At 48.6% G+C, this 14,370-nt stretch overlaps 2 protein-coding genes and 1 pseudogene across 2 annotated transcripts; 1 reads left to right on the top strand and 2 right to left on the bottom strand.

Moving 5' to 3' along the window:
• The first annotated feature begins 1,929 nt into the window (after positions 1–1,929).
• LOC119298862 (protein FAF-like, chloroplastic) lies at positions 1,930–3,092 on the top strand. Its single transcript, XM_037576164.1, has one exon. It carries the CDS (start codon positions 2,008–2,010, stop codon positions 2,605–2,607), a length of 600 nt encoding a protein of 199 aa, XP_037432061.1. The 5' UTR covers positions 1,930–2,007; the 3' UTR covers positions 2,608–3,092.
• A 114-nt stretch (positions 3,093–3,206) lies between these two features.
• Positions 3,207–7,908, bottom strand: LOC119298860 (annotated as a pseudogene).
• A 1,420-nt stretch (positions 7,909–9,328) lies between these two features.
• On the bottom strand, positions 9,329–13,838 carry LOC119298861 (N-carbamoylputrescine amidase-like). Its single transcript, XM_037576163.1, has 10 exons — positions 13,681–13,838; positions 13,410–13,568; positions 11,271–11,319; positions 10,799–10,890; positions 10,541–10,692; positions 10,410–10,456; positions 10,251–10,284; positions 9,946–10,112; positions 9,701–9,797; positions 9,329–9,598 (listed from the first exon to the last, which is right to left on the bottom strand). Exons 2-10 carry the CDS (start codon positions 13,496–13,498, stop codon positions 9,423–9,425), a joined length of 903 nt encoding a protein of 300 aa, XP_037432060.1. The 5' UTR covers positions 13,499–13,568; positions 13,681–13,838; the 3' UTR covers positions 9,329–9,422.
• Between the last annotated feature and the right edge of the window lie 532 nt (positions 13,839–14,370).

Here is a 14,370-nt window from a genome sequence, read left to right as displayed (position 1 = left end):
GGAACTCTCAATCATCTGTGGTAAAGGATCCACCTCCGGGGTCTCAAAGAACATCAACTCCTTACAGCAGACCCCAAATATATTAATGCCAGGCTTAGGACCGGAAAGGAGAGGGCATTCCCCGGTCACATGCTGGGAATGGAGACAGTAAACACAAAGCTCATTTGTACACTCTGCTACAAAATGACCCGGTTCACCACATCTATAACAGGGCAACTTTTTCTTTTTAATTGCCCATTTAGAGAGCTTTTCGCCCTCCGCTTTATCCGGCCCTTTATCAGACGTACCATACTTAGGCTTAACACCTCCTGTATTCACAGGAACATTCACTGCTGCGAGAGCCCGAACCGTGTCTAGTGCCACCGCGTGTAACGTGGGTGTGTCTCCCACCCCCTCAGCTGCATGCTCAAGCTCCTCCGAAGGCATCTCCGCAACCGGCAATGGTGGTGGTGGGTATTGACGAGGTGGTGGAGGTCGTCTCCCTCTCCCACCGCGACGATAACCACCTCGGAAGCGATCATTCGGTCTGACGGCACCTTCCACAAAATTACCAGGTGGCCATTGAAAATGTCCAGTGTTATCAGGATTATACCGGTTGTAACCACGGCCACCACTGGAGGAAGATCCACGGTGCAGCCCCTCACCATAAGCATCATATCCGTCATCTTCCCACTGACTGTAGCGGTTGTAGTTCTGAGAATCTCTGCTGTAACCAGTGTATCCGTCATGCCCTTGCCCGCCACGACCCCTTCCTAGGGCCAGTGCCTTGGCTGCCGGTGGCTGCGCCATGTCATCCGGCTGGTGCTTGGAAGCGACGGTCCCTGACGCTCGGTAGGCTGGGTGCCTCGAGCAGTCCCGGCGCGAGGCAGTGTAGCGGATGCCACCGGTCCCGTTGCCGTCGGCCTGGGAGGGATTGAAGCACCCCGTCCTCCACCACCGCCCTGGGCAGGACGTCCTACCGCGCCTGCCGCCGTAGTCGTGTTGGCCTGGCCTGAAGCCGAGGCGCCGCGGCCCTCTTCTTGTCCGGTGTTTAAGTCTGCTCGATCATCGGTGAGGGGGATTTCTTAGAATCGCCTGGGTCTAGCTTCGAGTGCATGGGGGCATACTCTTCTTATTTTGTGTTCTTACATGTTCATCTAATCGAGTATTCCCCTCATGTATGTATCCGTAGGTGAAAAAACTTGCAAGCTTTATAATTCTGCTGCAGCTACTTTTGGCTTGCGCCGAGGCCTTGTAAATTTGATACTTTCTGCCTTGGCTTAATAAAAATTCGGGGCGGGGGAAACCCCTTTCATTTCAAAAAAAATAAATAAATTAGCCAACCGTTCATTTTTTGGCGATAAACCGTAGTCAGCAGTTGGAGCCTTAAGATGAGGAGCTAAACCTGAAGTTAGGTAAGCTAGAGCGAAATCTGGCATCCATGATCCAGGAAATACTACACTCCCTCCGTCCGAAAAAACCTGCCCGTCCGGAAATATTAATCATCAAAATAGATAAAGGGAATGTAGTATTTCGGGACAGCTGTTGAAAAGCAACCTGGGTACACTACTACACCAGATGTTGCTTGCGCCGCTAGAAACGAGGGGCCGCCGGAGAACCGGTATCATGCCCATACCTCCTACACTTGCGTGATGCGGCTACCGATCAATCATCTACGGGTGCCGCACGATTGTGCAGCCGAAAATACATGCGAACGGGAGGCGTTGAGAATGAGACCGCACCATGATGCCGGGGCCGCAGCAAAGCAGTACGTATCTGCGTCTCGCGGCCCAACACGGTAGCCCAAGGCGATAGCATTATCATGAGTCGTGACAGCAGCAGCTGGCCACGAGTCCCGGCCCCCATCCCGTATCTTGCCGCCCCTATAATTCACCCACGGACGGACGGACGGACGGACGGACCACATCGACTTGCAGCAAGTTGCGACGCGCCAACAGAGTCAGAGAGGAGAGTTTGAGTTCCGGCGTTCCACTTGACGTCTTCACCTCACCACGTACGCGCGCGCGCATGGCCGCGACGGCATGCGCCCACGGCTACGACGGCGGCCTGGTGCCGCCGGCGCCGGCGCAGGCGATGGGCCCGTTCGACGACGGCGGCCACCACCGTCCCGTCATCCACGACCACTATCCCATCATCCACGGCCTCGTCATGCCTCCACCTCCTCCTCCGCCGCCGCCGCCGCCTCCTTCTTTCCATCTCCATTCGGGCCACGCCAGCTCCAAGGCGGCAGCGTCTCGCCACCCCGGCCTCTGCACCGAGGGCCTCGGCTCGGAGAGCTCCGAGAGCTCGGGCGACCTCGACCTCGGCGACATCGTGGCCGACGACGACATTCAAGACTGCAAGCAGGGCGACCAGGAGCTAGGGGCGCTGATGCCGGCGAGGAAAAGGGTGTTCCCGCCGCCGATATCGGTGATCGGCGCGGCCGGGAAGCCGTGGCAGTACCTGAGGGCACAGCGCGGGGGCGGCCGGCTGGTGCTGCGGGAGGTGAGGATACCGTCGCGGGAGCTGCTCCACGCCTGCCGGGAGGACGGCCGCCTCAAGCTCCACTTTGCACACCCGGAGCCGGAGCCGGAGCCGGAGCCAGAGGAAGAAAACAACACCATCTAGCTGATGGTGATCAGGAGGAGGAATGCAACAAACCAGCAGACTGCAATATGACAGTCAAAAGAGAAGAGCCAACAGAACATAACAGGGTTTTGGTTTTCTCGGTTTAATAAGTATGAGTTATTATGTCGTCAAAGAGTTCTAAGAGTGCCATGGCCATGGCAGTGTCCTTCCAAAGAGATGTAAATATTGCAACAAAATTGGTCAGTCTTTGCATCCATCGTCGATCTACTGCTACTTCCTCCTCTGTCTTCTGTCTGTCGAAAGAAGCAGATGCACGGGTCAAGGATTCAGGTACAAGAATCAACAAAAGAAAGACGCGTTTGTCCTCGACATAGTCGCAATGATGCTCCACAGCTAAGGATGAGCGTGTATACAGTACAGGCTGCAAAGCACTCTAGGCTCACAAGAACCCTGCCTGCCTGGACTTGGTTTGATGAAAAAGGAATACTACAACACATGTGACAGTTGGTTGACAGGTTTACATTACAGCCAAAGCAAAGGGTATCTTGGGGGTCAAAGATGCTGATTCTGCCAATTATCATCCACCTCTTCATTTTAAGCAAGTGATTAAAAACACTAACTGTAGGAGTATAGTAAAAAATGTTTCAACAACTGTGAAGCAGTGATGCATTATTATCCTTCATGTTTCAAACATTTTGTTTCTGGTCACATGGTTACACTGCAGCATTTTGTTGATGCTATATTGGTGGAAAGCCACCAAGCTGCAAACACAGAGATACCTCAACATTTGGTGCGGCACATGTATTATTCCTGGACCCTCTGTTTTCCCGGTATTTTGGAGCTCATGTCCTCCTCATACAAGTGGGACCCAGGATGATGATGTCTTGCCATCCAACGTCAACAGCACTTTTGTATAGATCAGGACGCATGTCCCTGAATATACCCCAACAGCACGCTGTATAGATCAGGAATTGACCTCGTCCAAGTCGAACTCTGCTGCAAGCACCTCCTCGTCTTCGTCATTTGCAAGCTTGATGATCTCTTCAGTTGGCCCTGCATATGCACAGACATATCAATCATGCTTCTATTGTTGCACCTTCCTCTGTAATTTAAGAGTACACACTCAAGCTGGATTACCTGCGATGAACGAATTCCCATAGAACTTTATAGTGCTTTTGCCATGCTCAGTCTCTCAACAGTTTCCCTTCCTATCCGGTGAGAAGCAACAAGGGAAACCTGTTGGGCATACTTAAAGGTGACTCACTAAACTGTTGAGCCAACTGGTAGAACCTTTTAGAAATAGAATAAATATTACAGAAATACAACGAAACAAATAACAGTACCAAGTTAGCGCCAGTGTTCACGGGAATCCAGGTTCATATCCTGGGGTTCAGAGCCAATAGCAGTGGGATAGGACAATATCTCTGCCCCCTGCTTGCAGTCTCTGGAAACCAAATTACTACCAAGGCATGGATGACAAGGTCGGTCTTTGGCTCTTAGCTCCTTTCTTCATGAAACCACAACACCGCATTCATCCTACACTGCTGCAGAAGTAGAACAAACAATAAGCTCCAGGTATTCACAAATCATTGAATCAAGTACACACAAGGAAGCACAAAAGGGTGTAGATAACAGAAGAGAGCAAACGCACCTCAGTTGAGACCTGAGAGTCAGCAGGAGGGCATTAACCTCTTTAAAAACGTCTGGTTCATCCTGCCAGACTCAGTTTCTGCTGCTGGAATGTCCTTATGTGGAATAGAGGAAATCAAGTGGAAATACTCCCCACCTTGTCTGCAATGTCTTTGCAAGTTGGGGCAACCAACTATCTTCAAGGACTTGAGTGCTGGGAGCCGTTGGAGGAGGTCCTGCGGGAATTTTTCTATCCCTGTACACCTCTCGATTGTCAGCTGCTCAAGAGAGGTGAGGCCATCCGGCAAAGTTTTCAAGCCACTGCAGCCCTGAATCCGGAGCACCCTCAGCTTGGATAGATTTGAAGGCAGTGCGATCAAACACGTGCATTCTCCTATCACTAATTCATCAAGGGATGCAGCCACCTCGGGAATATACCGTAAGCTGCTACAGTTGTGAATGCTTAACATCTCCAGCTGGGGCGGCGGAAGGATTTCATCAGACGGCGAGCCCTTCCCCTTGAGCTTAACACAGAAGCTAATGCGCAGAAAACGGAGACGAGCCAGGTTCCGGAGCTCCTCCGTCGGCCAGTGGACAAGTTCGTCGCACCCAGAAATGCACAATTCTTCAACAAAGGCAAAGCACTCCCAGAGCCTCAGCAGGTGCGATTTTGACAAAGTGGATGTCGTTTCAAAGCAATTGGGACCGGATAGCCACATACTCCGAAGGGTTTCCAAGGGCCTATGGCTTTGCTGGTCCCCTGGAGGCAGCATCATATCACCCAGTGAGCTAACACTTAATTTCACGAGGGATAGCCAAGAGCCCAAAGGCATGCTTGCAGAACGAATTAATTCTCCACCAAACTCAAGCTCAGAGAGCGTTGTCAGATGAGCGATTGAGCTGATTGGAAGGCTGTAACATTCCATTATCCGCAGCTTCTCTATAACTGGGCTGCTCGGAACACTTGCAACCTTCGGACAGGCATACATACTTAGCTCTTCAAGCAGAGGAAACATCACCAAGCTATGAGGAGGTTCCCCTGCAGTACTGTTTTCTGTCCATCTCTCCAACATCATCTTGAATACTCGAGGGAGACCAACAGCGGTGCGGATGGGAGATGTTTGCATTTTGGGCAGTTGAAGATTATGAGTTTTCTTAGGCACTGGCACATCTGAGAGTGCATCATCCATGATGAGAATTTAGTGCCACCATAACCATGTATCTCCAATACTTTGATCTCACTATGAGGTGCAAGAGCCTCCAATACTTGTTCCATGTTACCAACATCATCTTGAGGCCCGTGATATTTTCGACGACCCCAGCATAGCGACAGTTCAGTTAGATTTTTTTTCTGATAGAGTTTGGCTTCTTTTGCATCCACCACACTCTCTATTTTTATCAAATTGTATAGTTCCAACCGGTGGCTAAGGTATTTTAGATCTTTGAGTTGATCAATTCCACAACCATCTCCAGTGCCCACAACAAACGATGTTAGGGTGTGCAGGTTGCTTAGTTGACTAATCTTTGGGGGCATCCGCTCCAGTTTATCACACTCAAAAAGATAGAGATGGTGAAGTTTTTTCATGCTTCTGATGCCTTCAGGTAAATATCGGAGCTTGTGGCAATGATTGAGCCTCAGCGACTGTAAGTTGTACAACATGCATACCGAATCTGGCAATGTAACAATTTCAGAGTGAGACAGGTCAAGATATCGCAAATGCTTTGTCTTTATGGGTTGACGGATATGAAGGCCACGACAACATAATGCTCTTAACGACGTCAGCCTTAACTTGCTGAGATCCTTATGTGATGATGACGGTGCTAACAAAGTTCGGAGAGATTCCTTATTTTTCAGTAATCCGTTGCTTTGTTCCAATTCATCCGATGATATTTTCATGTGAAAGACATCTTCTACATATGCTTTCTTCTGAATCAACTCTTGCATAGTTGCGCATTCACCCGTAACATGTTTTGCTAGGTCATGCATTAAATCATGCATCCCACATCCAACCAAACCATGCCTTGAAGCTGGGCCATCAAATGGTTTCACTTCCACATCCTGAAGGAAGGATCTCCAAACCAACTCGTTGAAAACAAATTCGCCTTTCTGCTCCAAATCCATCATTCCCTCTTCTTGAATAAACCCATTGGCCATCCATAGTTGGATCAACATGCTTTTTTCCATCTCACTGTTCTTGGAGAAGACGGCGCAGAAGGCAAAGCATTGCTTCATTTCAGAGGATAAGTGTTGGTAGCTCAATTTGAGTATGGATATGATTTCTTGTTTGCCTGCAACACTATCCCCAATATTGCTTTCTGCAATAGCCTCCCATTCCCAGGCCCGTCATTTTGAACACATCAAACCCCCCATTGCACTCAGAGCAAGAGGGTGCCCCTTGCATTTGCTGACGATACGCTTGCCGATCGACATCAACTCTGCCTGCTCTCGCACATTTCCCTTAAATGCTTTCTTTGAGAACAATTCCCATGAGTGTTGTTCACTCAGATGTGCCAGCTCATGGGTTTGAAGCGTGCCCATTATAGACGCTGCTCGTGGGCTCCGAGTCGTGACGATTATAACGCTTCCGGAACCGCCGACGGAACACAACGCTGATTTCAGGCTATCCTCCCACTTTCGCTGTTCTTCATTCCAGACATCGTCAAGAACAAGCAGAAACCTTTTCCAGCCAATGACCTCCTGAAGCCTCCCTCGCAGCAGCTCGACTGTGTCTGGAATGTCGCATCTCCCTCTCGTAGCCAACTCGATGATGGACTTCACAAGGGCGGCGGTCTCGAAGCTGTCCGACGCACAGTGCCACATGAGTAACTGAAAATGTTGCTGGACCTTGGGGTCGTTGTACACCATCTTGGCAAGCGTGGTCTTGCCCAGACCACCCATCCCAAAGACGGGCAGGACCTGCACTTTCTGATGATCTTGCTGGCCGAGCAACAGGTTCACCACCGCCTCCTTGTCGAGATCTCTGCCGAAGATCTGCGCAGGGTCGTCGATTGCCGAGTGCGTCTGCCGGCAAAGAACAGCATGCGGCGCCTCGGCATGGTTCTCCAGGCCGAAACTGTTCATCTCCGCGACAAGCAGATCGATCTTTTTGAGGACACTGTTCAGCCTCCAGCTCATTGCGAGACGGAACAGAAGCGGGTTGTGCGGCAGCGTGAAATAGCCGAGCACCTTGCGGGCGGCCGACTCGCCGATCCGGGCTTCGCGGCGCAGCGCCTCGTGGTGGAAGTCGTCGAGGACGTCGTCGGCCTGGTAGGCGGCGGTCCGCAGGTCCTTGATCCACCGCCGGACGGCCGGGTTGACCCCGCTCTTGAGCTCCGCGTCGGCCAGCTTGCACTGGACGGCCAGCAGCTGGCGCTCCAGCTTGCGGCGGTCGGCGTCGACGCCCCACATGCCGGCCACGCCCTGGACGAGCGCGTCGGCCGCCTTGCCGGCCGTGATGCGTACCGCCGGCAGAAGCAGAGCTTCCGCCATGCTAGCTACTACTCCCTCCGTTGGGAATTACTTGTCTCAGAAATGGACGTACCTACTACGCTCAGGTCTTGCTAGCAGTAGCTACTGATTACTGAAGCGCCGCCCGGCAGTAGCAATCATTCTAGGAGATTTTGTGAGGCCCCGAGACCGAGAGGCAACTCAGAGATGAGATGAAACAGTGAGGTGGGGAGGAGGGGAATTGGGGATGAGATTTCGTTCAAAGAATAAAGTGGCATAAACAAAGTTGGCAAAAACTAGAGTGGCAAAAACAAAATTTTCCCTTCAGAAAAAGTGTGCAAGTGGAACACACTGCCCGTGGGCCCGTCGTACGTCGGTCGACCGCGTCCCGTTCATCGTCAGGCGAGGCATTGTCGCCGTTCGTCATATCTCCACCAACCAACCCCACCTATATAAGGGCATGTACAATGCATAGCCTCAAGGTGATGCCTCATATGCCATGTAGGATCGGATATGACGTAAAGCAGGTTTGGATAGGGAAGCGGGATCCTCTTCAGGAGGCAGGTGCTTGAAAAAGAAAATTGTGGTCCGGTGACAAAAGCTAAAAAAGTTGGAGTGAAAAGTAGAGATGCATATGCATTAGAGTCTTTATTTTCTATTTTTTAATGAGGCCCACTAATGATAGTTTGCATTGGAGAGAAAAAATTAATGTAGATGCCTCAAATTACTTTTTATCATGGAACATATGTATCCATATGCCACCATTGTACATGCCCTAAATGGCCCCTTTTACGACTTACTTAAGTGCATCTATAGCCCCGCGAAAAACTTATTTGCTCGTCTAGCCCCTTGTAGAACGAAAATGATACGCTTACAGAAACAATCTACGGAAACCAAACGTCTTGCCGTCAGCTATACCTGGCCATCCCTCGGGCCGGACCAACCAAAGCCCGACGCAAAAAAACCAGGCCCGAGCCCGGCCTGGCCCGACTGTCAGGCCTAAAAATCGGGCCCGAGCTCAGCCCATCATGCTAAAAGGGCCTCGGGCCATGAGCCGGGCCTTTCCCTTAAACGGCAAAAATGACAGGCCCGGCCCGGCCATCGGGCTCAAAACCTAGGCCCGAGCCCGGCCCATGGACAAGGCCGGGTCGGGCCGACCAGGCCGGGCTGCCCATGGCCAGGACTATCGTCAGACAATGCTCAAGTTCAACGGTCATCGCTCCGCCACCTGCCCCACCACCACCTCCTCCTCTGCCACCGCCACCTTGGCCTCTGCACCAAGGGCCTCGGCTTGGAGAGCTCAGGTGACCTCGACGCCTGGTCGACGACATTGAAGACTGCACAAGGGAGCAACAACAACATTTTTTTTTTCGAAACAAAGGCAAAAGCTTTGCCTCATCGATTAATTAAGAAGAAGAGAATTGCCCAATTAATTAACGGAAAACCGAGCAGCACTCTGACGACCAGGAGAAAGACACCGATACCGGCAAGGAAAAGGGTGTTCCCGCCGCCCATATCAGTGATCGGCGCAGCGCGGGGGCGGCTGGCTGGTGCTGCGGGAGGAGAGGATACCATCGCGGGAGCTGCTCCACTTTGCCAACCCGGAGCCCGAGGAACAGCATCATCTTGCCGATGAGCAGGAATGCAACAACTAGCAGAGCAGATTGCAATATAACAGTCAAAAGAGAAGAACCAACACAACCGAAGAGGGTCTTGGTTTAATATAAGTTTTGAGTTATTATCGTCAAAGATGCTGATTCTGCAAATTATGATCCACCTAGGATGATGATGTCTTGCCATCCAACGTCAGTAGCACTTTGTATAGATCAGGACGCCTGTCCCTGAATATACCCCAGCCGTGCCTCGTAGATTTGATCTCGTCCAAGTCAAACTCCGCGACGAGCACCTCCTCGTCTTTGTCATTTGCAAGCTTCACAATTTCTCCAGTTGGCCCTGCACACACACAGAGTTGTCGTATGAAATGATCATATCAATCATGCTTTTATTGACGCGCCTTCCTCTGTAATTTTAAAATACAGACAGAAGCTGGATTACCTGCGATGAATGAGTTCCCATAGAACTTTATGGTGCTGTTGCCATGCTCAGTCTCAACAGTTTCCTTACCTATCCGGTTAGAAGCAACAAGAGGAACCTGTTGGGCACATTAAGGTGAATCACGAAACCGTGAGAACTCTTGAACCAACTGGTAGAAACATTTAGAAATAGAAGAGATGTCTTTTAGACTCGTGAAAGAAGATACGGGTCCATTTAAGGACATTAAACAGAACAGCTAACAGTACCAAGTTAGCGCCGGCGTGGCCTTGCATGACACGCTTCCAGTGTTCACGGGAATCCAGGTTCATATCCTGGGGTTCAGAACCAATAGCAGTGGGATAGAACAATATTTCCGCCCCCTGTAGCACCATAGCCCTTGCGGTCTCTGGAAACCACTGATCCCAGCAAATTCCTACCAAGGCATGGATGACAGGGTCAGTAATGATAAGCAAAGCAGCAAATTTGCTAATTGGTCACGCTGATCATTAACAGAGCTACTGTGACAAAATTAAATAAATAAATGGTATCAGTGCAAATAAAAATAACTTACCAACACCAATTGTTGCATACTTGGTTTTGAAAGCCTGCATCAACAAAAGGTGGTCTTACTAAGAAAGTTCCTAACAATAACAATGATAGCTACAGCTACAATATGTAGATCTTGTTTAACCAAAACTGGTATCTTATACAGATACTGAATAATGTTTACCTTGAATCCAGTGTCACCCGGGTTGAAATAAAATTTCTCTTGATAACCTGACAAAAGAAAGCGCTTATCTAGATAAGATAGTGCACTTAGGATTTATACTGTATTAGGTGAACACTACTGTAAAGTCATACCTGGTCCATCTGGAATGTGTGATTTGCGGTATAGGCCAAGATCGGTGCCATCAGCATCAATAATGGCCACGGAATTGTAATGAGCATTGCCCGCTTCTTCAAAGAAACTTACAGGTATTACAACATCCAACTCCTTTGCAAGTTTTTGCATTCTATGGACAATGAAAAACGAAGTGAATGTATAAATATTACAGACACTTGACTGAAAATATCACTAGCCAGCAGTCCACATGCTTCAAGCACAACAAGCTACCCTACCTCATTATAGTCGGGTTCTCTTTATAAGGCTTGGCACGCCCAAAGAAATCCATCCTTTGAGCTTGACAGAAATAGTGCCCCTCAAATAGCTCCTACAGAATTTAACAAATGTAAGTGGAAAATTAAATATGTCTTATTGTACTCGTTTTACTGTGAAACTAAAGGAAGAATATACATCTGAATTCATATGTCTGCCATGCATGTAGGACAAAGGACAGACCCAGTGCATAGAAGCTCCCACACAAGGTGGGGTCTGGGGAGGGATTATAGGAACCTAGTCTTACCCCTGCAAAGTGCAATGCAGAGAGGCTGGTTCGAACCCAGGACCTCTTGGCACAAGTGGGGAGGACTTCACCACTGCGCCAGGCCTGCCCTCATGTCTGCCATGCATGTCTTGAAAGAAATATTGCAAGCGTAAATTTTGTCACTCGTCAATGAACGTCACATTTATTTACCATATATATGGGTTTACCTGAATGAGGACAATGTTTGCGCCTTTCTTATGAGCTTCTCTAATCAACCTGAAATACAAATGATCGGAAATTCAGGCTTAGGTTCTTTTGTATTCCCAGTGACAGATACGAGTGACAACAACTAAAAGACCATAGGAAACAGCTTCCTTTCTTGTCACTATGAATAATAGTTGGGGACCACAAAACTCTTGATTTCTAGCAGTACCACAAGTCAGAAGCACATTCCAGATATTGCATGTACATGTAACTATGGAAAAATGTCATTTTTATTCTTGTCACATAATAAATGAAAAAGCATATAGCAGCTTCATAAAGTGGCCCTACACATATAAAAAAGATGACTAGACACAATTATCCTCTTCACTAGCAAATAGTCCTTAGAAAAGGTGACCTACGAACCATGGACTCTGTTCTGCACTGTTACTTTTCATGCAAAGATCCTTGCTAGCAAAGAGAAACAGTGGCAAGAGAACTAATCCTCACACTAATGGTGAATACTTATCAAAATCATCACTACAGAGCTAGAACAAAATATCCCCAAAGTCAATTATCAAAATAATGAACACAAGTAGAACAAAAATTCCCAAATTCAGATATCAAGACCACTGATATGGAGCTTGAACAGAATTTACTAAAATAAAGTGCTATACAGCAGCTTTAGAATCCAGTGAAATATGAAGATAAAAGCTGCACCTTGAAATGTAGACAAAAATAGCACAGTAACTTTAAGAATCTATGGTCTACGGAGGAATCACAGCATGGCTACAGTTTTCCATCAGGATGTACAACAATAAGAACTGTAGGCTGATTTAGACATTATTAGGCCAATCAGGGTTAAAACAAATAAAACACGGAGAGCACTGAGTTTTTCTCTTTGGCATGACAAGGTCGTTGTGGAAAAGTGAAGTCCTCACTCCTAGTTGACTCATTTGGTTTGTCTATCCAAACTATATAGATGAAAATGGTTTAAAATACATGTTTTGAAACGGCGAAAGAACAATAACTGCTGATTTGGGCGAGGAGCCAAGTCCACACCAACTGGATGTCATCTGTGGTGATTAGTGTACAAAGCCACTAAATAGACTACCTGGTGCAAATGGATAGTGCTCTCTCACTCTATCATGGCATACGCAAGATCCCATAAGTAATAGAAAGCTTATGCTCACAAGATGGTACAAATCGAGAAGATATGTAGCACCTCATATTCGCGATCATAACAGACTATTAATACAGCAGGAGCATCTGATTGGCATTGATTTTTTTTAAATCTTCACTATATTGGATTATACTCCTATCAGGTGATATTCTATTTATGACATCAGTTATTTGAAACATAAAAAAAAAAGGTTTATTCTCATGGTCAGGTCAGATCAAGAAAGTGGAAGGCATAAAGTGTGGCAACAGCTTGTGGAATACGAGAAACACTAATAATTTGCGGTTAGAACAGGCTATTAATAAAGGAGGAGCAACTGATTGCCATTGGTTGGTTTTCTTGATTTTCATTAGGTGGAATTTGTATAAGGTGATATTCTGTTTATGACATCAGTTATTCGAAACGGCAAAAAGAAGCATATTCTCATTGCATACCCTAGTCAGACAGAGGCGCACAATCAGTAGATAAAGGCACTTGTTGAGATCAGATCAAGTGGAAGGTATAAAGTGTGGCAACATTTTTGTGGAATATGAGAAACACTAATAATTGGTATAAAAGGTCATTAGGTCAAGTAAAAAGCAAGTTGTGGTCAGGAGCTTGCAGTTATTCCCTTGAAAAGTAATTCAGATCTAGTGTGCAATTACAAAGTGTGTAATTGAGATCCAAGAGATTATGCAGCTTCAATGCCTAATTTAGAAGCACGAGCACATGGAAATGAAATTAACGCAAGCGCAGCCCAAAACCGAACAACACAGCTAGGCGATGGTAAAATCCAAGCCTGACGCAAGGAACTGAACTAGTACTTTCATCTGAGGCATAGTTAGCAAAATCAAAATCCAATCACTGCGAATCCTACAAACCACAATACTCCTCTCTGCGGCGGTCAGATAAAAGTAGTTGGAGCTTTGGTTCCTTGGGTAGGTTGCTAGTAGTTGTACAGAGTACAGATAGGGGATGGGACACCGGGAGCTGGGCGAATCCATACCTCTCGGCGGCGGCGACGTTGTCGGCCACCGTGTCGGTGCAGGCGAACTGCACGGCGGCGACCGCCACCTTCCTCCCGGCGCCGGCCATCTCCCCCCTCACCTACCCCTTCCTCGGCCCGCGCTGTTCCGCTTTGGCTGCTGCTGCCTGCTGCTTTCCTCTGACGGCGAAGAGATGTCGAAGATTTTAAGCGCTGAAGAAAAAGGTAGCCGCCACGGGGCCCACATGGCATGGAGGAATCCAAATTGACGGAGAGAGGGGGTCGAGGTTACCGGCGGAGAACGGTGCGGCGGCCGGCGGGAGATGGGGTTCCTGGCGAGCGGGCGAGCGAGCGACTGCCGCCGGCGGCGGGGAGGACGAGCTCTAGGCGGCGCGAGGCAGTGGGGAAGCAAGCTGTCCCGGCGGCGGTGCAGTGACGTGGCGGCAGTGTGGACATGGGGAGGAGGGGAAAGGAAGGCGCCCTTTGGGGAAACCGCTTTCCTTCGCTTTATACGGTAAGTTACGAACTGCTTTTCCTTGGACCAGTTGAGTTCGGGCCAACTTTCAACGCCAGACAAAGTAGCCAAACAATCTTTACCGGTCCAAAGGAACTACATATGTGCTACACGTGTCTATCTAGCCTCCCATGTACTCCCTCCGTCCGGAAATACTTGTCAGAAAAATGAATGTATCTAGAAATGAATGTACTATATGATGGGGTTGTATATTTTGCTACAAAAGGTACATAGCTCCTTTGACGAGGATATTCTACGATTCTTCAGACGGACGGACGGTTGATGTGGGTCAAAAGTGTTTCCTTTCGACGGACGGTCAACAGGGAGCCTCCCTGTTCTGTCTCCGCCACGAACATGGTCTCGCCGGCCAACATCTCCGCCATGATGCACCCAAGCGCCCACATGTCCACCACCTGGCCATAATACCGGTTGCCTTCCAGCTATCCCGGCGAGGTGTAAATCAGGGGC

The sequence above is a fragment of the Triticum dicoccoides genome, chromosome 5A (genome assembly GCF_002162155.2).
Source record: "Triticum dicoccoides isolate Atlit2015 ecotype Zavitan chromosome 5A, WEW_v2.0, whole genome shotgun sequence".
NCBI classification, from domain to species: Eukaryota; Viridiplantae; Streptophyta; class Magnoliopsida; order Poales; family Poaceae; genus Triticum; species Triticum dicoccoides.
Note: the sequence above shows the minus strand (reverse complement) of the source record. Positions and strands in the feature narration are given on the sequence as shown.

Excerpts from the sequence above, each read along its gene's own strand:
- LOC119298862 (XM_037576164.1), top strand. The coding sequence starts at position 2,008 with ATGGCCGCGACGGCATGCGCCCACGGCTACGACGGCGGCCTGGTGCCG.
- LOC119298861 (XM_037576163.1), bottom strand. The coding sequence starts at position 13,498 with ATGGCCGGCGCCGGGAGGAAGGTGGCGGTCGCCGCCGTGCAGTTCGCC. Across the intron at positions 11,320-13,409 it reads AACGTCGCCGCCGCCGAGAG|GTTGATTAGAGAAGCTCATA; the intron begins GTATGGATTCGC and ends TTTGTATTTCAG. Across the intron at positions 10,457-10,540 it reads ACACATTCCAGATGGACCAG|GTTATCAAGAGAAATTTTAT; the intron begins GTATGACTTTAC and ends TTCTTTTGTCAG.